The 20,644-nt window shown below is 26.4% G+C and overlaps 2 protein-coding genes across 5 annotated transcripts in view; one reads left to right on the forward strand and one right to left on the reverse strand.

Moving 5' to 3' along the window:
- LOC127282384 (glutamate receptor 1) overlaps nucleotides 1–20,644 on the forward strand; it is a 283,556-nt gene that overhangs the window by 39,624 nt on the left and 223,288 nt on the right. For 2 of the 4 annotated variants that reach the window (XM_051306582.1, XM_051306580.1), the window contains exon 1: nucleotides 7,273–7,656. In XM_051306582.1, coding sequence (XP_051162539.1) covers nucleotides 7,335–7,656 — 322 coding nt within the window. In that variant the 5' untranslated portion in view covers nucleotides 7,273–7,334. Of the gene's footprint in view, nucleotides 1–4,792; nucleotides 4,824–7,271; nucleotides 7,657–20,644 lie in introns of those variants that run through there. The other 2 variants (XM_051306583.1, XM_051306581.1) reach the window with 2 other exon arrangements.
- LOC127282395 (odorant receptor 9a-like) lies at nucleotides 569–3,580 on the reverse strand. Its single transcript, XM_051306604.1, has 9 exons — nucleotides 3,438–3,580; nucleotides 3,110–3,235; nucleotides 2,870–2,987; nucleotides 2,451–2,721; nucleotides 1,928–2,047; nucleotides 1,691–1,781; nucleotides 1,312–1,448; nucleotides 761–893; nucleotides 569–665 (listed from the first exon to the last, which is right to left on the reverse strand). Exons 1-9 carry the CDS (start codon nucleotides 3,438–3,440, stop codon nucleotides 612–614), a joined length of 1,053 nt encoding a protein of 350 aa, XP_051162561.1. The 5' UTR covers nucleotides 3,441–3,580; the 3' UTR covers nucleotides 569–611.

A 20,644-nucleotide genomic window follows, 5' to 3' on the forward strand; every position in this document is an offset into this window, starting at 1 on the left:
TTTTGCATATATGTCGTGTGCTTTTTAATATTTAATTATTTAAAAGCTCCTTACATTGTTTTTCTGCGAAATTATATTCTTGATATTATCCAAGAACTATAGTTTAAATTTTCCCTTTTTTTTGTAAAATGCGAAGAGACTTTTGATATAATTATACACCATTTATTGAGATTCTAGGAAGAATCGGGTTTTAATGTGGAATAAATAAGTAGGCTATACACACCTCTTAAACCGAGAGCGGTGAGTCAGTCTTTTAACAGCAATTGTGTAGTCATCGTAGAATTAAAGGTTCACTATATAGAAAATAGAAATATTTTTTCAACATACTATTGAAAAAATATTTCTAAAAAATTTCTTGATAAACAAATTTCAAATAAAAAAAAAAATATGCAAAATAAAATTTATTCAAAACAAAATTTTTTTCTTCTACATAATTAAATAGTAAATACAATAAATTGTGCGCAAAATTTTTTTTCTTCTAACACAATTAAATAGTAAATACAATAAATTGTGACTCAAAAAATTTTTTTACAATACTTTACTTATAAAATAATTTTTTTTTTTTTATCTTTGTAGTGCTGTATATTATATATATATTTTTTCGTGATATTTTAACTTTGAAATGAACAAAGTACTGTAATGTATGAAATGGACGTTTTCATTACCTTGAAAATAAAAAAATTTCTCATTAATAAAAAAAAATTGAACACATTTTTTTTTTTTTGTAGAAAAATTTTTGTTAATATTTTTAGCAATTTACCATTGCGAAATTTCTCATCGAAAATGTATACAATTTACCGCAGACAAATTCACATGGTTCAGAACTTCTTTTCATTATCATAAGTAATAATCTTCGGGAACTTACTGGAAATGTGTACCAATTTGATTTGTATCTAAAATTATTATTTAAATAAATTAGGGAGTTTTTTTTTAACTTTTTTAAATAAAAATTAAATTACAAATTAAAATTTTTTTTAATTTTTTAAATAAAAATTAAATTACAATTTAAATTAAAAATTTTTTAAATTTTTTAAATAAAAATTAAATTACAATTTAAATTAAAAATTTTTTTAATTTTTTAAATAAAAATTAAATTACAAATTAAAATTTTTTTTAATTCTTATTTTTTAAAAGCTTTAAAAAAAAATTAATTTTAAGTAGTATAAATCAAGTTGTAGTCAAACATAATTGTTATTTTAGTAATACGACAAACATTTTTAGTATAATTGTTAATAAATTTTATTTTTTTTTTTTATAAGGAACTTCGAGAAAAAAACATTAATAAATAGAAAAAAAATAAAATAGACTAACACTGAATGAGAAATCATGCTACTGTGATCACTCATTTGCTCGCAAGGGACTGTAATAAAAAGAATGTGAAGCATTTGTCCAGAATTTGCAGCCATGAATTTAAAGGCAACAGCTGGTTGATTTAAGTTCAGAACTGTCTGTTTAAAATTTATAGAAACATTTTTTTAATAATGAAATATAATAATAATAATAATAATAATAATACCTAATAATAATGATAATAATAATAATACCTAATAATAATAATAATAATAATACCTAATAATAATAATAATAATAATAATACCTAATAATAATAATACCTAATAATAATAATAATAATACCTAATAATAATAATAGTAATAATAATAATAATTTTTGAATTTGTCAAACACTTACTGCGAATCCTGTCATACTTATTATAAATATATTGAGCATTACCATTATTAAATAGACCAATGAGAAACAATTGTGAATATCTCGTAAAAATCTAGTTAAAAAAAAAAATTTTTTTTCATGTAATTTACGTATTAAAAAATTATTTATTACAAATTATTAAAAAGAACTATTGGAAAAAATTTTTGTTCTTTTGGCAAAAAAAAAAAATATGTTATTTTTTTAAAAAAATATATTAACCTTAAAAGTTCCTTATGTTGTTTAATACAAAAAATAATTACGTTATCCATTTCTTTTTGAAAATTATTATTCTCATATTGACAGTAACTTCTTTTATAATCAAGATTTGATAATTTGTATCTGTGCTTAAATAAAATTTTGAAAAATTTGTAAAAATTTTTTTAAAAAGTACACAATGAAGAAAATTGAAATAAAAATAAATTAAGATTTAAAAAAATAAGTTAAAAATAAAATAAAATTGAAATAAAAATAAATTAAGATAAAAAAAATAAGTTAAAAATAAAATAAAAAATTGAAATAAAAATAAATTAAGATAAAAAAAATAAGTTAAAAATAAAATAAAATTGAAATAAAAATAAATTAAGATAAAAAAAATAAGTTAAAAAAATAAAATAAAATTGAAATAAAAATTAAAATTAAAATTAAATTAGAACAAAAGAAAAGTTAAATTTTTTTTTTAAATAAAAATTTAATCGAAAAAAAGAGAGGGTAAAGTTATTTTCGAATTTTATTTATATTATACCCTATGGCTGCATAAATACTGCTTGCATGATGATTGCAAATCATAAATACCATATCAGAATTGAGAATAATTGTCATAACAATATAAGTTAAAATAAAACTATGAATAGCAGTTAAACAGGAGAAAAATAAATTATCATCATCATTTAATCCATAGTCAGTGGTAAAAATTGGATCAAATGAATTTGTGATATTTGATGATTTTGTTAAATTCAAAATATTATGCACTATTGGAATTGCCATAAAACCAGAAGCTGCACCAATTATTGAAACTAAAATTTTTTTTACATTATTAAATATACAGCAATTAATAGAAAAAAAATAATTTCACATTTTTGTATATAAAAAAAAAAAAAAAAAAATTATATAAGGTAAAGATTTTTTAAAAATTTTCCAAAATTAAAATTAATATAAACTTACCGCCATATGCTAGTTGAAATTTTTTCTCTTTAATTGCATATTGTTGTAAAATTTCAATCTCTGGCTCTGCTGACCAGATTTCCCAGTCTTTTTGAATTTTTTCTAACAATACTAATAACTGTAATTAATTATTTAATTAATTTATTATTTAGTATTATATAATTTTAGTAATACAAATTAATTTTCAATATATAAATTTTAAAAATAAAATTTTTTTTTAACCAGAAGATGAAACAGTACCTGACGATTATGTAATATAAAATTAATGTGCAGAAATATTGTCAATAAGGTCACAACAAATGGTGATAAACACTCAGCAACGATATTAAAATTATTTAATTTTATCGCTTTAATTAAGCCCCTGGTCTGAGAAAATCAAAAATTAAAAAACGAAACATTTTATTTTTTAATTTTAAATGATTTATTAAAATATTAAAAATAATTTACGAAGAATTCTGTATTTATGGAATATTCAATTTGCTCTCAAAAAAAAAGAATTTTTATTCAAATATTGTTATTATTATTATTATTATTATTATTATTATTGTTAGTTGGCCAAATGTCTTACCATTGGTATGAATAATGATAAAATTAAAATTAATGTGATAGAAGCTCTTATAAATTTTTGTCGCTTACAAAGTTTGGGCCACTGGCCAGTGATATATAAAATTTTATGATTAAAACTAGTGTAAGATCCTTGCAATATGTCCATGATTGTATTATAGTTTACTATGAAAAATCTGTTTTAAGAAAATTGCAAAAGCTACCAATTATTTCCCTTTAGTTTTATTAATAATTAATAAACTTTAGAACACATCGTGGAAATATTATTTTTCATTTATCCAAAGATTTAGAAACATATAATTGCTCTCCTTGCATAAAGAAGTTTTGTGCGAAAATTACACCCTTTGCACTTTTCTTTTTCCAAGAACATTGTAAGTTGAATATATAATTAGGTTATAGATGGAACTATAGAGTATACTAAAAATTTTCGATTTCAGTGAGAGAGAGAGAGTGTTCAGTTACTTATAAACAGTCGTATAGAGATTTGCTCATAATATTTTAAAAAAGATAAAAAAATTGATCATTAATCTTTGAAAATGTAAAGGATATCTTGCAAGACTTGACATTTTTTCATCAAAGGATTTTTTTTTCCTAATTTTCAGTATCATATTTCTTGAAAATGAAAAGAAATTTTTTCTCATTTACAATAATTCAATAATTTAAGTGATTGCATTAAAATGGCTATTATATTAAATTGAAAATTTATGTAAATAAAAATTGTGTGAATTTTCGATTCACAATGAAGAATGGCATTCTTTAAATGCGAAAAAATATAAATTTAGAAAAAAAGCGTGTATAGTTATTATGGAATGCCCCCAAAAAAATTTCAAAAATCGGTAATAATTCGGTAAAGAAATTAACGGATTCTTATGAAACTTGGTAATTATGTTCTTTGCAATGAACAACATCCTTTAGAGACGAAAAAATAAAAATTTAGGAAAAGAAGCGAATAATTATTACGGAATGACAAAAAAAAAAATTCCAAAAAAACGCTTTTTTTCTTAATTTCTATTTTTTGCTGTTATTTGCAAAGAAAATAATTACCAAGTTTTAGAGAACGATTTGTTAATTTTTTTTTGAAGTTATAACTGTTTTTTGGAATTTTTTTTTGGGGTCATTCCGTTACATTTACACGCTTTTTTTCTAAATTTATATTTTTTCCCTTTCTAAAGATGCTATTCTTTGCAAAAAACAATTATTCATTGCAACCATAATTTTTAGAACGATGCGATAATTTTTTTTTTGAAAGTTTTTGGGAATTTTTTTTTTTTGGGTCATTCCATTATAATTATACACGCTTTATTTCTAAATTTCTATTTTTTCTACTCTAAACGATGTTATTTAATTCTTTTTTTTCAGATTGATCGAGTTCTCCAATGCAATAAATTCGGTAAGTAGTTTTATTTTATTTTCAAATTGAAACCATTCTTCGAATTTTACCGTGAAAAAAAAAATTTTTTTTGCAAAAATAATAATTCGAAGAAATAAAATTTGGCTCAATAAAAATTATTTATTATATCCAACGAAATTCTATTGGATAAAAATTTTAGTAATTGATTTTTAGAATTTATTTACGCGTACCAATAATGTGCATATATGAGTCCCTCTGGTTTTAAAATTAAGAAACCAGTTATCATTTACCAATAGATAATAGAAAAAAAAATATGAATACTCCAACATACGGTAAAGTAGATTTCTATAATTAAAAAAAAACTTAAATATCCCTATATTCGGTAAAGTAGATTTTCGTGATTAAAAAAAAGATTAATATTTCAACAGGCGGTAAAGTAGATTTTTGTATTTGAAAAAATGAATACCCAAACTTTAGGTAAAGTAGATTTCTGTATTAAAAAAAAGAAATATATCCCACCATGCGATAAAGTAGATTTCTGTATTTAAAAAAAGATGAATACCCCAACATTGGGTAAAGTAGATTTCTGTATTAACCCTTTGCAGCACAGTGATAACCCAGATTACCACCTATTTTATTTACAACTTTCCTTACTGTATTTAAAACGAAAATAAAAGTAACAATATTTACGCAAAATTATAAACAATTCTAAAATAAATAATTGTCAAAAAACTCATTATTTTGGAAAAAAAATTCATTACCGAAAATTTAGGTATAAAAAGGGAAACCGATATTTTGTACTCGGAGGTTTTTGGGGTCGCTGATTATGAATCTGAAGTCAGTTTTTAAAAATTCAAAATGTTGGATCCAATATGGCGGACAAATTTTTAAAACTTGCTTGGATTCGCTTGAAACTCGTTACTCGGGGGTTTTTCGTGTCGCTGATTACGAATCTGAAGTCAGTTTTTAAAAATTAAAAATGGCGGATACAATACGGCGGACGACTTTTTGAAAACTTAATGCAATTCGCTTGAAACTTGTTACTCGGGGGTTTTTGGTGTCTCTGATTACGATTCTGAAGTCAGTTTTTAAAATTCAAAATGGCGGATCCAATATGGCTGACGACTTTTGAAAATCTAATGCAATTCGCTTGAAACTAGTTACTCGGGGGGTTTTTGGTGTCGCTGATTACGATTCTGAAGTCATTTTTAAAAATTAAAAATGGCGGATCCAATATGGCGGCCTACTTTTTCAAAACTTAATGAAATTCGCTTAAAACTTGTTACTCGGGAGTTTTTGGGTCGCTAAGTACGAATCTGAAGTCATTTTAAAAAAATTCAAAATGGCGGATCCAATATGTCGGAAGACTTTTGAAAATCTAATGCAATTCGCTTGAAACTAGTTACTCGGGGGTTTTTGGGGTCGCTGATTACGAATCTGAAGTCAGTTTTTAAAAATTAAAAATGGCGGATCCAATATGGCGGCCGACTTTTGCAAAACTTAATGCAATTCACTTAAAACTTGTTACTCGGGGGTTTTAGGAGTCGCTGATTACGAATCTGTAGTCAGTTTTTAAAAATTTTAAATTTCGGATCCAATATGGCGGACGACTTTTTGAAAATCTAATGCAATTCAATATTGGATCCGCCATTTTGAATTTTTAAAAACTGACTTCAGATTCGTAATCAGCGACCGCAAAAACTCCCGAGTAACTAGTTTCAAGCGAATTGCTTTAAGTTTTCAAAAAATCATCCGCCATATTGGATCCGCCATTTTTAATTTTTAAAAACTGACTTCAGAATCGTAATCAGAGACATCAAAAACTCCCGAGTAACTAGTTTCAAGCGAATTGCTTTAAGTTTTCAAAAAATCATCCGCCATATTGGATCCGCCATTTTGAATTTTTAAAAACTGACTTCAGATTCGTAATCGTAATCATCGACTCCAAAAATCCTTATAGTTGTGATCATCTGTATTTTAAGAATGGAATGAAAAATGTGTGCCGCAAAGGGTTAAAAAAAAAGAAATATATCCCACCATGCGATAAAGTAGAGTTCTGTATTTAAAAAAAGATAAATGCCCCAATGTTTGGTAAAGTAGTGATCTGTAATAAAAAAAAACGAATATCCCAACAAGCGGTACAGTAGATTTCTGTAATTAAAAAAAAAAATTATCATCCCAACATGCGGTAATGTAGATTTCTGTAATTAAAAAAAAAAATTATCATTCCAACATGCGGTAATGTAGATTTCTATAATTTTCACCAATGATAAAATATTTACAGCAATAGTATTGACTTACTGCGATAGGTCTCGCTCTTATCTGATGGCAAGTTACATGCGCATTGAACCTCTTTGGAGGACGAAGGGAGGTTGGAAAAGTTGTCAGTGAAGCTCCAGTGGGATCCATTCCGCAGGGTGGGTGGTGGTAAGGGGGTGAGGGGGCGGGGGGGGGTTTAGGGAGCATGGGAGTCAGAATGATGATGGTGAGAGAGTGAGAGAGAGAGAGAGAGAGAGAGAGAGAGTCGGTGGATGCTTGCAAAAGGGTGGAATGGGAGGAGACGGGCTCCTGGGGTCGCTTGGATGCTGGGGCGGTTCAAGGGAGATCGAGTTCACGCTAAGTAGCGAAAACCAGTTTGTGTCAGACCAGCATCGAGAACGGATGATGCTTGGTGTTAAGAAATTTTTTCTTGGACCACCGCCGTTATCGCGGATACGTTTATATCGTCGGTCATCAATATTTATGTTTATTAATCGTTATCCAATGTTTGTGATGAATTCAAAAAAATGTCATTTTTGTTTTGTAAATTCAGTTTTTCTCATGTTTCTCATGTTTCTTGTGAATCCCGTGTCTTCGGAAAAAATTCCCATAGGTGAGTTTGTTTTTTTTCGCGTTTTTGATATCTTCTTATATTATTTGGCCTTACAATAATTGTATATATTTGCATTTTTTTTTCTCATTATTTTTTGCAAAAAAGATTAATTTTTCTGAATCGAATTTTTCTTTTTTTATATGATGAATTAAATTTTTATAGGAAAATTGTGTATTGCAGATGAGAAATGTTATTATTTTTTGCAAAATTTTTTTCTGAAGGGTTTTTTGTTTTTAAATTCATAGGAGAATTTAAGGTGTGACAAATTTGTTTTGGGAGTGAATAATTTTAGTTTGAATTGACAGAAATTTTTTTGTTGAATTTAGTAAAATATTTAGTAAATTTTTGTTACTTTTTAGTCGTTTTTAGCAAAAAGTTACTTTCCCTAAATATGGGAGGATTTCACTATATAATTAAATTAACGATAATTTACAGATTAAATTCTCATTTTTTGTGAAAAAAAAATTAATTACTCTTGAACTAATAAAATAATAATAATAATAATAATAATAATAATAATAATAATAATAATACAATAAATATATAAAATAATAAAAAATTAATATAATGAAAGCAAAATTTGAAAGTTCAATGAAATGTTTATAAAAAAAAAATTACAAATAATGATTCAAAAGATTAAGTGCATAATTTCTGATTTTGTTTTTCGAATAAAATAAATCTACTTATTCGGGTGGAAATTCGTGAGAAAGAGAGAGAGAGAGAAACTAATAAAAATATTATCTTTGGGGAATATATTACAGTGGGTTTACAGAGGAATATAGGAAAAGCTTCTTATCTTCTATCCCATGTGCATTGGCTAACCAAATATACACCACAGAGGTTAGGCATGATATATGACAGGGTTTCTTACATTTCGCATTATCACCTGAATAATAGAAAAGATTTCATGACGCGACTTTTAGATTTTATTTCATATACACAAACTGAATTTATTTATTTTTTCCCTTTTTTTTCGAAAATCGCAAATCTTTTTTGTTTTTTTTTTCTTTATACAATTTGTTTCAACTTTTTTTTTGGAAAATATAAAAAATAAATTTGTATTTAAATATATTTAATTCTTTTTTTAAAAATTTTTTTTATTTAATAATAGGAAGGGTTTTTGTTTTTTTTTTTGCGTTAAAAAAAACGTAAAAAAAAAATGTTTTACATTTAATACTTTTAGAATCGGAAGTGAAATATTTGAATTGGTAACCGAAAAAAAACATCGTTGACGACAAAAGATGCACAAAAAAAATGAAAAAAAAAAATGAAAAAGTAAATTGAGAAACTTTTTTCAAGGAAGAAGTTTGAGATGTCGACACGGTTGCAACTTAAGAGAAAGTTTAATGCTGAGGCGATGTTGAGTGTATAGTCATTTTCTGAACGTCTTTCTTCTATCCTAGCTTACTAAATTCTCGATTATGTTCATTTTGATTCGTTTTTCATTTATTTTTTATTTTAAAAAAAGAAGAAAAAAAAAGATGTTTAATTTTTCATACATTTTTTTCGTTGTTTACTCTTTAAATTTGAATTAGTCAAATTTTTTTTTAACTTCTGTTATCCTAACTTGTTACCCTAACTTCTGTTATCCTAAGTTGTTACCCCAACTTCTGTTATCCGAACTTCTGTTATCCTTACTTGTTACTCTAACTTCTGTTATCCGAACTTTTGTTATCCTAACTTCTGTTATCCGAACTTCTGTTATCCGAATTTCTGTTACTCTAAATTCTGTTACTCTAACTTCTGTTACACTAACTTCTGTTACACTAACTTCTGTTACACTAAATTCTGTTACTCTAACTTCTGTTATTCTAACTTCCGTTATCCGAACTTCTGTTATCCTAACTTTTGTTATCCTAACTTCAGTTATCCTAACTTCAGTTATCCTAACTTCTGTTATTCTAACTTCCGTTATCCGGACTTCTGTTATCCTAACTTTTGTTATCCTAACTTCTGTTATTCTAACTTCAGTTATCCTAACTTCAGTTACTCTAACTTCTGTTACTCTAACTTCTGTTACTCTAACTTCTGTTACTCTAACTTCTGTTACACTAACTTCTGTTACACTAACTTCTGTTACACTAACTTCTGTTACACTAAATTTTGTTACACTAAATTCTGTTACACTAAATTCTGTTACACTAAATTCTGTTACACTAAATTCTGTTATCCGAACTTAAGTTATCCGAACTTAAGTTATCCGAATTTCTGTTATCCGAATTTCTGTTATCCGAATTTCTGTTATCCTAACTTCTGTTACTCTAACTTCAGTGATCCGAACTTCAGTTATCTGAAATTCTGCTATCCGAACTTTTTTTTGCGAATTTCTTCAATTTTCAAAGTAAAGAGAGAGAATTTCAGATATAATTAATTAAATAGTGGTTATTCATGAAATAGAATATATAATTTTAATAAAGGAGGCGAGTATTTTCATCGCGTATTGGCATATATAGTTAGTTTCGATGCGCGTGGCGCGCGAAATTCGATATTCCGTTAAAAGCCTCGCAGATTACCATCCATGCAGATTTTAGCGACCCCGAGACTTCGTTGGCTCGAGTCTCGTGGAAAATGACTAAAGGAAAAGATGGAAGGGGAACGTGGGAGGAAATCCGAGAGAGAGAGAGAGAGAGAGAGAAAATGCATTGGAAGAGAAGAGAGAATGATGAATGCCTATAGAAATGGCATCATCTCTCTCTCTCTCTCTCTCTCTCTCTTGCTCCCCTTTTCACACAGTGATATTGCTTCAACAAGAAGTCGAGAGGTTGTGGTTCAGAATCTCTGTATTCTCTCTCCCTCTCTCTCTCTTCCTATCTTGCATTGGGGCAAGATCGCTGTCTCCTTTCTTCATCTCGCACAGGAACATACAAAGTACTGTTGAAAAAAAAAAAATAAAAATAAAAGCCGCATTTTTATGAAATATCTTATGGAAATTGAGGAAATACGCTTTAGTGACATCAACTACCGTTTCTGTGTGCGCGCAATGAGTCGAAGATACTTGGATTTTTAGATTCTTGCATTTTCAGTAGTACAAGTAATTATTTAAGTCAGGCGAATAATAATTTTTTTTATATATTTTCATTAGGAGCAGTAATTTTTTCAGTAGTACAAGTAAATATTTAGTCAGACCAATAATAATTTTCACAATTTTTTCGTAGTTAAATTTTTTATCAATTAAGTTTAAGTAAATATTTAGTAGAGACTTATAATTATTATATTATTTCGTAGTAAATTTTTTTCAGTAGTACAAGTAAATGTTTAGTCAGAATAATAATAATTTTTGTGTTTTTATTATTATTATCAGTAGCAATTTTTTTCAGGAGTACAAAAGTAGTTATTTCAGTCAGACGAATAATAATTTTTTATTTTTTCATCAGCAGCAGAAGTTTTTTCAATAGTACAAGTAAATATTTAGTCAGACGAATAAAAATTTTCACATTTTTTTAGACGAAAAATTTTTATCAGTAGTTCGAATAATTATTTAGTCAGACTTATAATTTTTATATTTTTTTGTAGTAAATGTTTTTCAGTAGTACGAGTAAATGTTTAGTCAGACTCATAATAATATTTGTGTTTTTATTATTATTAACAGCCATTTTTCAGTAGTATTAGTACATATTTAGTCAGACCAATAATAATTTTCACATTTTTTAGTTGTAAATTTTTTCTTAGTAGTTCAAGTAAATATTTAGTCAGACTTGTATGAATTATATTTTTAAAAGTAAATTTTTTCAGTAGTACGACTAATTATTTAGTCAGACAAATAATAATTTTTATATTTTCATTAGCAGCAGAAATTTTTTCAGTAGTACAAGTAAATATTTAGTCAGGCGAATAGAAATTTTCACATTTTTTTAGTAGAAAAATTTTTATCAGTAGTTCGAGTAATTATTTAGTCAGACTTATAATTTTTATACTATTTCGTAGTAAATTTTTTTCAGTAATACGAGTAAATGTTTAGTCAGGCTAATAATAATTTTTGTGTTTTTTTACCATTGTTTTCAGTAGTTCGAGTAAATATTAAGTCAGACCAATAATAATGTTTGTGTTTCCATTACTAGCAGTTGTAGCAGCAGAAATTTTTTCAGTAGTACGAGTAAATATTCAGTCAAACTTATAATTTTTATATTCTCAGTATTAAAAATGTTTCAGTAGTACCACTAAATATTTAGTCAGCCATTCTACAGTTTTATCACATTATGAGTAGTACAAGTCGTTTTTAGTCAGACTTTCCAAACTTTTTTTTAAATAATTTTGTTAGTACTAGAAATAAATATTGAGTTTATATAATATTTTTTTTTCTTACTTATCAGTAGTATAAATCGGTTTCAGTCAGACAAAATAATTTCTCAATAAAAAAAAATGAATAATAATAAAAATCATTTTATCAATGATTGAGTATAATTACCCATCAAAGGTACATATTCATGACGTGCAAAATAGTATACGAAAAGCGATTTCAGGGCAATTTAGTGATGGATTTACAAAGTCTATAGTAAGTAGCAGGAGCTTTCTCGTCTTTGACTGATATATTAAGTGACTGGTTTTGTATCACGAGGGGTTTGAATTTCAGAGAGTATGTGTGTTGTAATGTAAATACTTGCTAGCTTGAAACTATGCCCTTGCGAGAAAGTGAGTGAGCAAGAGAGAAAGAGAGAGAGAGAGAGAACAACTATACAAGTACTAATATAACTAGAAGTACAGCGTTACAAGTAAGAGAGAGAGAGAGAGAGAGAATATATATACATAGTTCCACTTACCTCGTAGCACTCAACGCGACCTGCCGCTCACCTAATGCGATTAATGGTACGACTCGGTGTTGCCAGACAAGAGGGATGGTCTTGGCATGGACTTTCTTTCGTGTTACATTCACGCCCTGTAACCGCAGAAGAATTTGCCTCACACACACATATATATATACATATACACACGTTATTCGAGGTCGGCAAATAACGGGCAAATCGAATTGGCGTGTGCTTGGAATTTTCACAGAGAGAACGCTTTTCTCTCGTTCCTCTCACACATCGAGTGTGAAAAGTAGTCGCATGCCTGACAATAATGCCTGGTTTGTCTGCTTTATATACGCCCAAGTAAAATTGCTGTAAATTTCTTGACGATTATAAAACGACATTCACACGTTGGAAAAAAATTTTTTTTTTTTATTTCATTCAAATAATCGATTATACTTGACTATTGTCAAATAAATATTTATTAAATTATTTTTTGAAATCAAATATAGATGAATTAAATAAACAGTATTTTGAATTAATAATTTCTGTATTTACTCTCTAAATCTGAATTAGTAAAAATGTTTACTAATTTGAACTAGTGACTCACTTTTTGCTTTTGAATTAGTAAAATTTTACTAATTTTTAGTAAAAGTTACTAATAATTAGTAACTCTTTATTAATTTTTAGTAAAAGTTACTAATAACTAGTAAAAGTTACTAATAATTAGTAAAAGTTTACTAATTATTATAGTAAAAATTACTAATAATTAGTAAATCTTTACTAATTTTTAGTAAATCTTTACTAATTTTTAGTAAAAGTTACTAATAACTAGTAAAAGTTACTAATAACTAATAAAAGTTACTAATAATTAGTAAAATTTTACTAATTGTTAGTAAAAGTTACTAATAATTAGTAAAATTTTACTACCTAATTCATAAGCAAAAAGTGAGTCACTAATTTAAATTAGTAAACACTTTTACTAATTCATAAGCAAAAAGTGAGTCACTAATTCCAATTAGTAAACATTTTTACTTTTTTACTAATTCAGATTTAGAGAGTAAAACAAATAACATTTGATTTGATTCAAATAAGAAATTATTTTGTACAAAAGTGAATATATTTATTTGATAATAATCAAGTAAATCGATTATTTGAATCAAAAATTGGTTTCAGTGTTGAATTTTAATTTTTTTCCTCTTTCAATTAATTTTTTTTTTTATTCTCCTTTTGAGAAAAATTGATTTTAAAACCAATTTTTACTTTACAGAATTTTTAGGTAATTTTTATTTTACAAAATTTTTAGATAATTTTTATTTGGTAGAATTTATATTTTATAAAATTTTTAGAAAATTATTTGACAGAAATTTTATTTTACAAAATTTTTAGATAATTATTTGACAGAATTTTTATTTTGAAAATTTTTTTAGGTAATTTCTATATTTGGTTAGAATTTTTTATTTTACAGAATAAAGAATTTTTACTTTATAAAATTTTTAAATAATTTCTAATTGGTCAATTTTGAAAATCGCGCCAATATTTTTTCTGTTAATTTTAAATTCAGTCATTTTTTAATTTCGGATAAATGAAGATTCGTCGTTTTAAAAATTATAATAATTTGTGGAAAATATTAAATTACGATTCTGTGAATTAAAAATTTTTGATATTTTCAAAAAAAAAATTCGTATTACTTAAAATACAAATAAAAATTCATGTTAAATTAGAATTTTTTTAAATAAAAAATTGGATAAACAGTTAAAAATGAAAATTCTTTTTTCTTTTTTTTAAGTAAATAGAAAGTAATTAACTTTCATTTTTATCCCCTTTTGAAAAAATGGATTTCAAAAAGATTTTTTTTTCAAGAATTTATTTTTTATTTCGGAAAAAAATTTTCATAAAATTTTTCATTTAGTAAAAAAGCCATTATTTACATTTCTTTTTTTTCAGAATTGAGATCAAGATATAAAGTAAAGAGTAGTTTTCGCGTTTTATTGAGAGTATTTCAAAATTAATTTCGAAGTTTTTTTCAATATTTGTATAATAAATGTAGAAAAGCTAAAAAGAAGCTCTTTATCCGAGTCTCTCTTTTTTTTTACTATACTTTTAGTTTTCAAACTGAGGCGAATATAAAGGCAATTTTTAATTCATTCTGATTCTAATTTTAAATCTGAGGATAAAAAAAAACACACACACACGTCACATCCATTAAAATCACTTATTTTATATTTAACAGATTTTCTATAAAAAAAAAAAAAATTTTTAATTCAAAATTAATTTTGTAATTAAAAATTTAATGGTTCTTTCTTTAAAAAAAAAGATAACTAATCAACAATTTGAATTTTGAAATTAATTTTCATCGATCGATTCTCGTGACTGAATTTCAAATCATAAATGCTAAATGACAAAAGCATGTTTATAAATTAAGTATAAATGCATATATGTATGTACATTCGTTTTCTCTCTCTCTCACTCTCTATATATGTACTATGTATTTTACGTTTTATTTACTGTTATTTATACATTATGCAATGTTACTGGGGCGTATGCTAAACGTAAACTTGGTCCGGAAACGTATATTCAATAGTGACACAATTACTAGTAATACAATTCGTAAACCAATCAAAACAGTGAACTGTAACTGCTTCCATGTGTCAATATTGCAGCATGTAATGTTCACTTTAAGCATTTCAAACACATACACTATATATATATATATATAAAATATATATTATCTGATAAAATTCCCTTCTAATCAGAATTTAATTTTTGTGGCTTATAGATTTTTCAAAAAAAAAAAAAAAATATCCGGTTTTTTGATTCTTAAAATTAAATTTCTATTTTTTATTTCGAAACTGAATATTCGCCCAGAGAAATGATATATATTTGTCTCACAGCCAAATATTTATTTGATTCAAATAAATTTTTATTTGATTTAAATAAAAAAATTTTATTTACACCAAATAAATATAGGTTAGTAGGCTCTGAGACAAATATACGTTTATTTAACTTAAATATATATATTATATTTGATTGAAATAAAACATTTCTCTAGGTGTAGAAAATGAGAAAATTTTTAGTAATTATAAAATTATTATTATTATTATTCAATATTATTTTTATTATTAATTATAAATCTACCAAAAATTGGCAAAGCTAAATACTGGCGCATAACACCAGTACCGCGACAATACTGACGCCTACACCCAGAGAAATGATTTATTTAAATCAAATAAAATATATTTGAATTAAATAAATGTATATTTGTCTCAGAGCCTACTAACATATATTTATTTGGTGTAAATAAAAATTTTATTTGGCATAAATAAATTTTTCTTTAGTTTAAATAAATTTTTTATTCCAATGAAATAAAATATATTTGCAACAAATAAATGAGTTAGTAGGCTCTGAGACAAATATACTATTTCTCTGAGTGTAGTCAATTTTTGATAGAGTTATTATTATTATTATTTTATTTAATAATGAATTTATCCCTTGGTGTAATGAATTATTATTATTATTATTATTATTATTAAATATTATTATTATTATTATTATTATTAAATATTAATTTTCAATACTATAAGGGAAATTTTTTTTTTAAATAGAGATTTAAATTTTTTGGAGCCAGGGGCGAAAAAAAATCTACTGTAATAAATAAAAAAAAAATATAATACAGAATTAAGAAAAGAGGAAGTGATGAAGCGTCTTAATATTGAACGAAAAAAAAGATATTTTAGATGCTGAGATATAATCAGGGTGAGTTTGTTCTTTTGAAAAAAAGATATAATCGAACACAAACGAAATATATATATATATATATATATATATATATATATATATGTTGAAGGGTGTTTTATCGGAAATAGAAATCGTTAAAGAGGAATCGAACCCCCCCTAGGTCTGTGATCGTACGAATTCACCAATTTATCGTTTCCATAATCGTTGGGGCAATTGGTACGTTATTCTCGCGTGTGTCTATATATATATATATATGGATGTGTAAAATGCAAGAGCAAAACTAGCCATGCCTGTTTCTATAATTGATGCATCGTTCTCACTATTAGAATGACAAAATCGCTATGCCTCTAGGTTGAACGAGAAATTATATATATATATATGTATATATTTCTGTGTGTCTGTTCTGTATATATGTATACGGAAATTTTGTCCCAGTGTGCACTATAGTCATTACATCCACCTAGAAGCCCGGAATTTGAACGAATCTGGTTAGCCGCGATATATATATCCAGCACCATGGTTCGTTTGCAGGTCAATGCGTTACTATTTCACCTGTATATATAAATATATATATTCTCTTGTTTCCTTTACAATCATGACAATTTATTTATTAAAATTATAAATATAAATATTCTGAAATTTATAAGAAAATTTACATTTTTTTTTTAATTATTAGTTTGCATATTATAAAATTAATATCTATGTAAAACAAATTTTAAGGTTGTAAAATAAACTTTTCAGTTTTCAGAACAAATTTTAGGAAAGTAAACCAAATTTTAAGATTGTAAATTTATTTTAATGGATGTAAAATAATTAAATATTCTCTAATAAGGTTGTAAAATATAGTTGGAAGTTGTAAAACGATAAAAAAAACCTTCAATTAGGTTGTAAACATACTTGAAGGTTGTAAAACAATAAAATAACCTTCAATAAGGTTGTAAACATACTTGTAGGTTGTAAAACAGTAAAATAATCTTCAATTAGGTTGTAAACATACTTGAAGGTTGTAAAACAATAAAATAACCTTCAATTAGGTTGTAAACATACTTGAAGGTTGTAAAACAATTAAATAACCTTCAATAAGGTTGTAAACATACTTGTAGGTTGTAAAACAATAAAAAAAACCTTTAATAAGGTTGTAAACATACTTGTTTGTTGTAAAACACTATTAAAGGTTGTAAAACAGTAAAATAACCTTCAATTAGGTTGTAAACATACTTGTTGGTTGTAAAACAATTAAATAACCTTCAATTAGGTTGTGAACATACTTGAAGGTTGTGAAACAATATTATAACCTTTCAATAAAATGTAGAACACATTTTTGAAAGTTCTAAAATATTTTTAGAAATGTAAACTAAACTTTAAGGTTGCAGAATAATTTTAAGGGGTGTAAAACAACCTGCAAAAAGGTTGTAAAACAAAGTTTTAGGCTCTAGAACAAACTTAAAATTTAAAACAAATTTTTAAAACTTTGAAGAATGTAAAGTAACTTTCAAAAAGTTTGTAAAACAATATTAAGAGGTTGTTAAACAATATTAAAAGGTTGTAAAACATAGTTGAAGTTGTAAAACGATAAAAAAAACTTGAATAAGGTTGTAAACATACTTGTAGGTTGTAAAACAATAAAATAACCTTTAATAAGGTTGTGAACATACTTGAAGGTTGTAAAACAATATTATAACCTTTCAATTAGGTTCTAAACATACTTGAAGGTTGTAAAACAATAAAATAACCTTCAATTAGGTTCTAAAAATACTTGAAGGTTGTTTAAGAATAAAATAACCTTCAATTAGGTTCTAAACATACTTGAAGGTTATTTAACAATAAAATAACCTTCAATAATGTTGTGAACATGCTTGAAGGTTGTAAAATAAACTTTAAGCAAGTAAACCATTGTTCAAAAAAGCAAACAAAATTATTGTAGGTTGCAAAATAATTTTATCGTGATTTAAAAAATTTTGTTTCTGAAAAAAGACATGATAATATAATTTTTTCTTTATTTCTTCATATTCAGTGTAAATGTAATTGTTTGAGAAAAGGTTGGAAAAGTCTATAAAGAAAATCTTAACTCTTTCTACAAAATACGCTATTGCGGGAAAATTACAGTTATTTCAAATATTGCTACAATTTAAAGAAATTACTGAAAATCTCACAAATTACACAGGAAGTTCACAATTTTTCTAAAAGTAACATACACACACACACACAAATTGCAATTTGAAAAAAAATAATGTACTTACTTTTTACTTTTGAATTAGTTAAAATTTACTAATTAATATATAGTAAAATAAATAATTTATCTTCGAATTAGTAAAATAATTTTACTATTGCAGTTGAATTATTAATTAATATTATTCAACTATAATTAATTGTAAATAAAAAATTTGTTACTGTCAAATTAGGTAAATAAAAACAAAAAGTGAAGCACTAATTCAAATTAGTTGAAAAAAATTTACTAATTCTTGAATAGGAAATAATTTGCATTTAGAGGAATAGAAAAATTTTTATTTTATTTTTCTTCAAAATGAAATGTTGCTAGAGAGCGAGAGTTTTGTATATATATATATATATATATATATATATATATATATATATATATATATATATATATATATATATATATATATATACGAGGGAAGTCATTACGATGGAAAAAAGTCAAGTTTTGCGTGTTTCCGGAAAGATTCGTTACGTTTGAAGTCTTGTGCTCGAAGCTATAAAAATAAAAAGTGAGTCGGAGAGAGAGAGAGGAGAGAGAGGAGAGAGAATAAAAGAGATGCGGATGATCCGCAGAGGTTGGTGTGTTTTACTATATGCTCAAAATATATCTACTAGAGTGCGCTTCTTTCTTCTCGAATGTCTATGTCTTTGCATATAGCGTCTCTTTGTGAAAAAAAAAATGGGAGGGGGAAAAAAAAATAAGAAAACGTCGGTAAAGTATAGAAGCGAAGGCATTCCTTTTGCCCTTACGTTGTACGTGAAATACGACGCTTAATGGGACAAGGAGTCGATCAGCTTTCTCGACTTTACCCTTTGGCAAGCAACGCTTTTTCCTTCTTTTCCGCCTTTCTCTAACCTACTCTTTCTCTCCCTCCTTTCTCTTTCTTTTCTCTCTCTCTCTTTTCTCTTCCTTTCTCTCTCTCTCTCTCTCTCTCTCTCTTTCCTCTTCCTTTCTCTCTTTTCTCTTCCTTTCTCTCTCTCTCTCTGTCTCACTGTGCCTCATCTCTCACCCTCTTCAGAATTCTGTTCGCAACTTCAATATATATGAGGGAGTCACCTCGCCAGGTAAAGTGTACTTTAACTCGCTGTCGTTGAACACATTGCCATTCTCATCGGGAATAACGTTACACCGCGGCACGTAACCTACGTGTTCTCTGGTTCTGATGTGTTCGCACAGCATCCGCCATCTCGATATGAAACATGCGCGAGAGTAATCCGATATTACTGAGTCTCTCTCTCTCTCTCTCTCTCTGGCTCATATTTTTTCTCTCTCTCTCTCTCTCTCTCTCTCTCTTTCCCTGAGATGCATTAAAGCTTCTGTTCTTTTCAAAAAGTCGATCCAACTGGAAATTCACTTCGACGAATATATATATATATATATATATATATATATATATCCGTTTTTTTCCCCTTTCTCATTCGAGATCACGCAAAATTGACCTGATGGATAGAATGGAGAATGTCTGCATTTCGTTGTGCTCCTTCAGTGAGAGATCCTCTTATTTCTTGAAATCGAATTTTCCATCAAATAAAATTATTCCTCACATATATACAATTTTTTTTTTTCTTCTATATAGAAACTAGAAAAGTAACTGTTGCGCGCGCGTATTCCTATATGACATTTCGTTCCATTTTGCTTGCGTTTCTTTTTTTTGCTATTTTTCTATAGGCAAAGAAACTCGTATCGTATTTTTTCTCCTATGAATGCTTCTTTAAAAATTTTTTTTTACTAGATATAGGAAAATTTCTGTTTTTAGGGTTTCCAACCGCTTCCATAGCAACCGTTTCCATAGTAACTTTTACTATGGAAACGGTTGCTATAGAAACAGTTAGTTATACTATGGCAACAGATACTAGGACAGAAGTAAGTTACTATGGCAAAAGTTACTATGGTAACAGTTAGTTACTATGGCAGAAGTTACTATGGTAACAGTTAGTTACTATGGCAATCGTTACTATGGTGACATTTAGTTACTATGGCAGAAGTTACTTTGGTAACAGTTAGTTACTATGGCAACAGTTACTATGGCAGAAGTTACTATGGCAGAAGTTACTATGGTAACAGTTAGTTACTAGGGCAGAAGTTACTATGATAACAGTTAGTTACTATGGCAGAAATTAGTTACTATTGCAGAAGTAAGTTACTATGGCAGAAGTTAGTTACTATGTCAGAAGTTAGTTACTATGGCAGAAGTTACTATGGCAGAAGTTAGTTACTATGGTAGAAGTTACTATGGCAGAAGTTACTAGGGTAAAAGTTACTATGGTAACAGTTAGTTACTATGGCAGAAATTAGTTACTATTGC

The sequence above is a fragment of the Leptopilina boulardi genome, unplaced genomic scaffold, assembly GCF_019393585.1.
Source record: "Leptopilina boulardi isolate dan_hultmark-lab unplaced genomic scaffold, ZJU_Lbou_2.1 LbouV2_30, whole genome shotgun sequence".
Lineage (NCBI taxonomy): Eukaryota > Metazoa > Arthropoda > Insecta > Hymenoptera > Figitidae > Leptopilina > Leptopilina boulardi.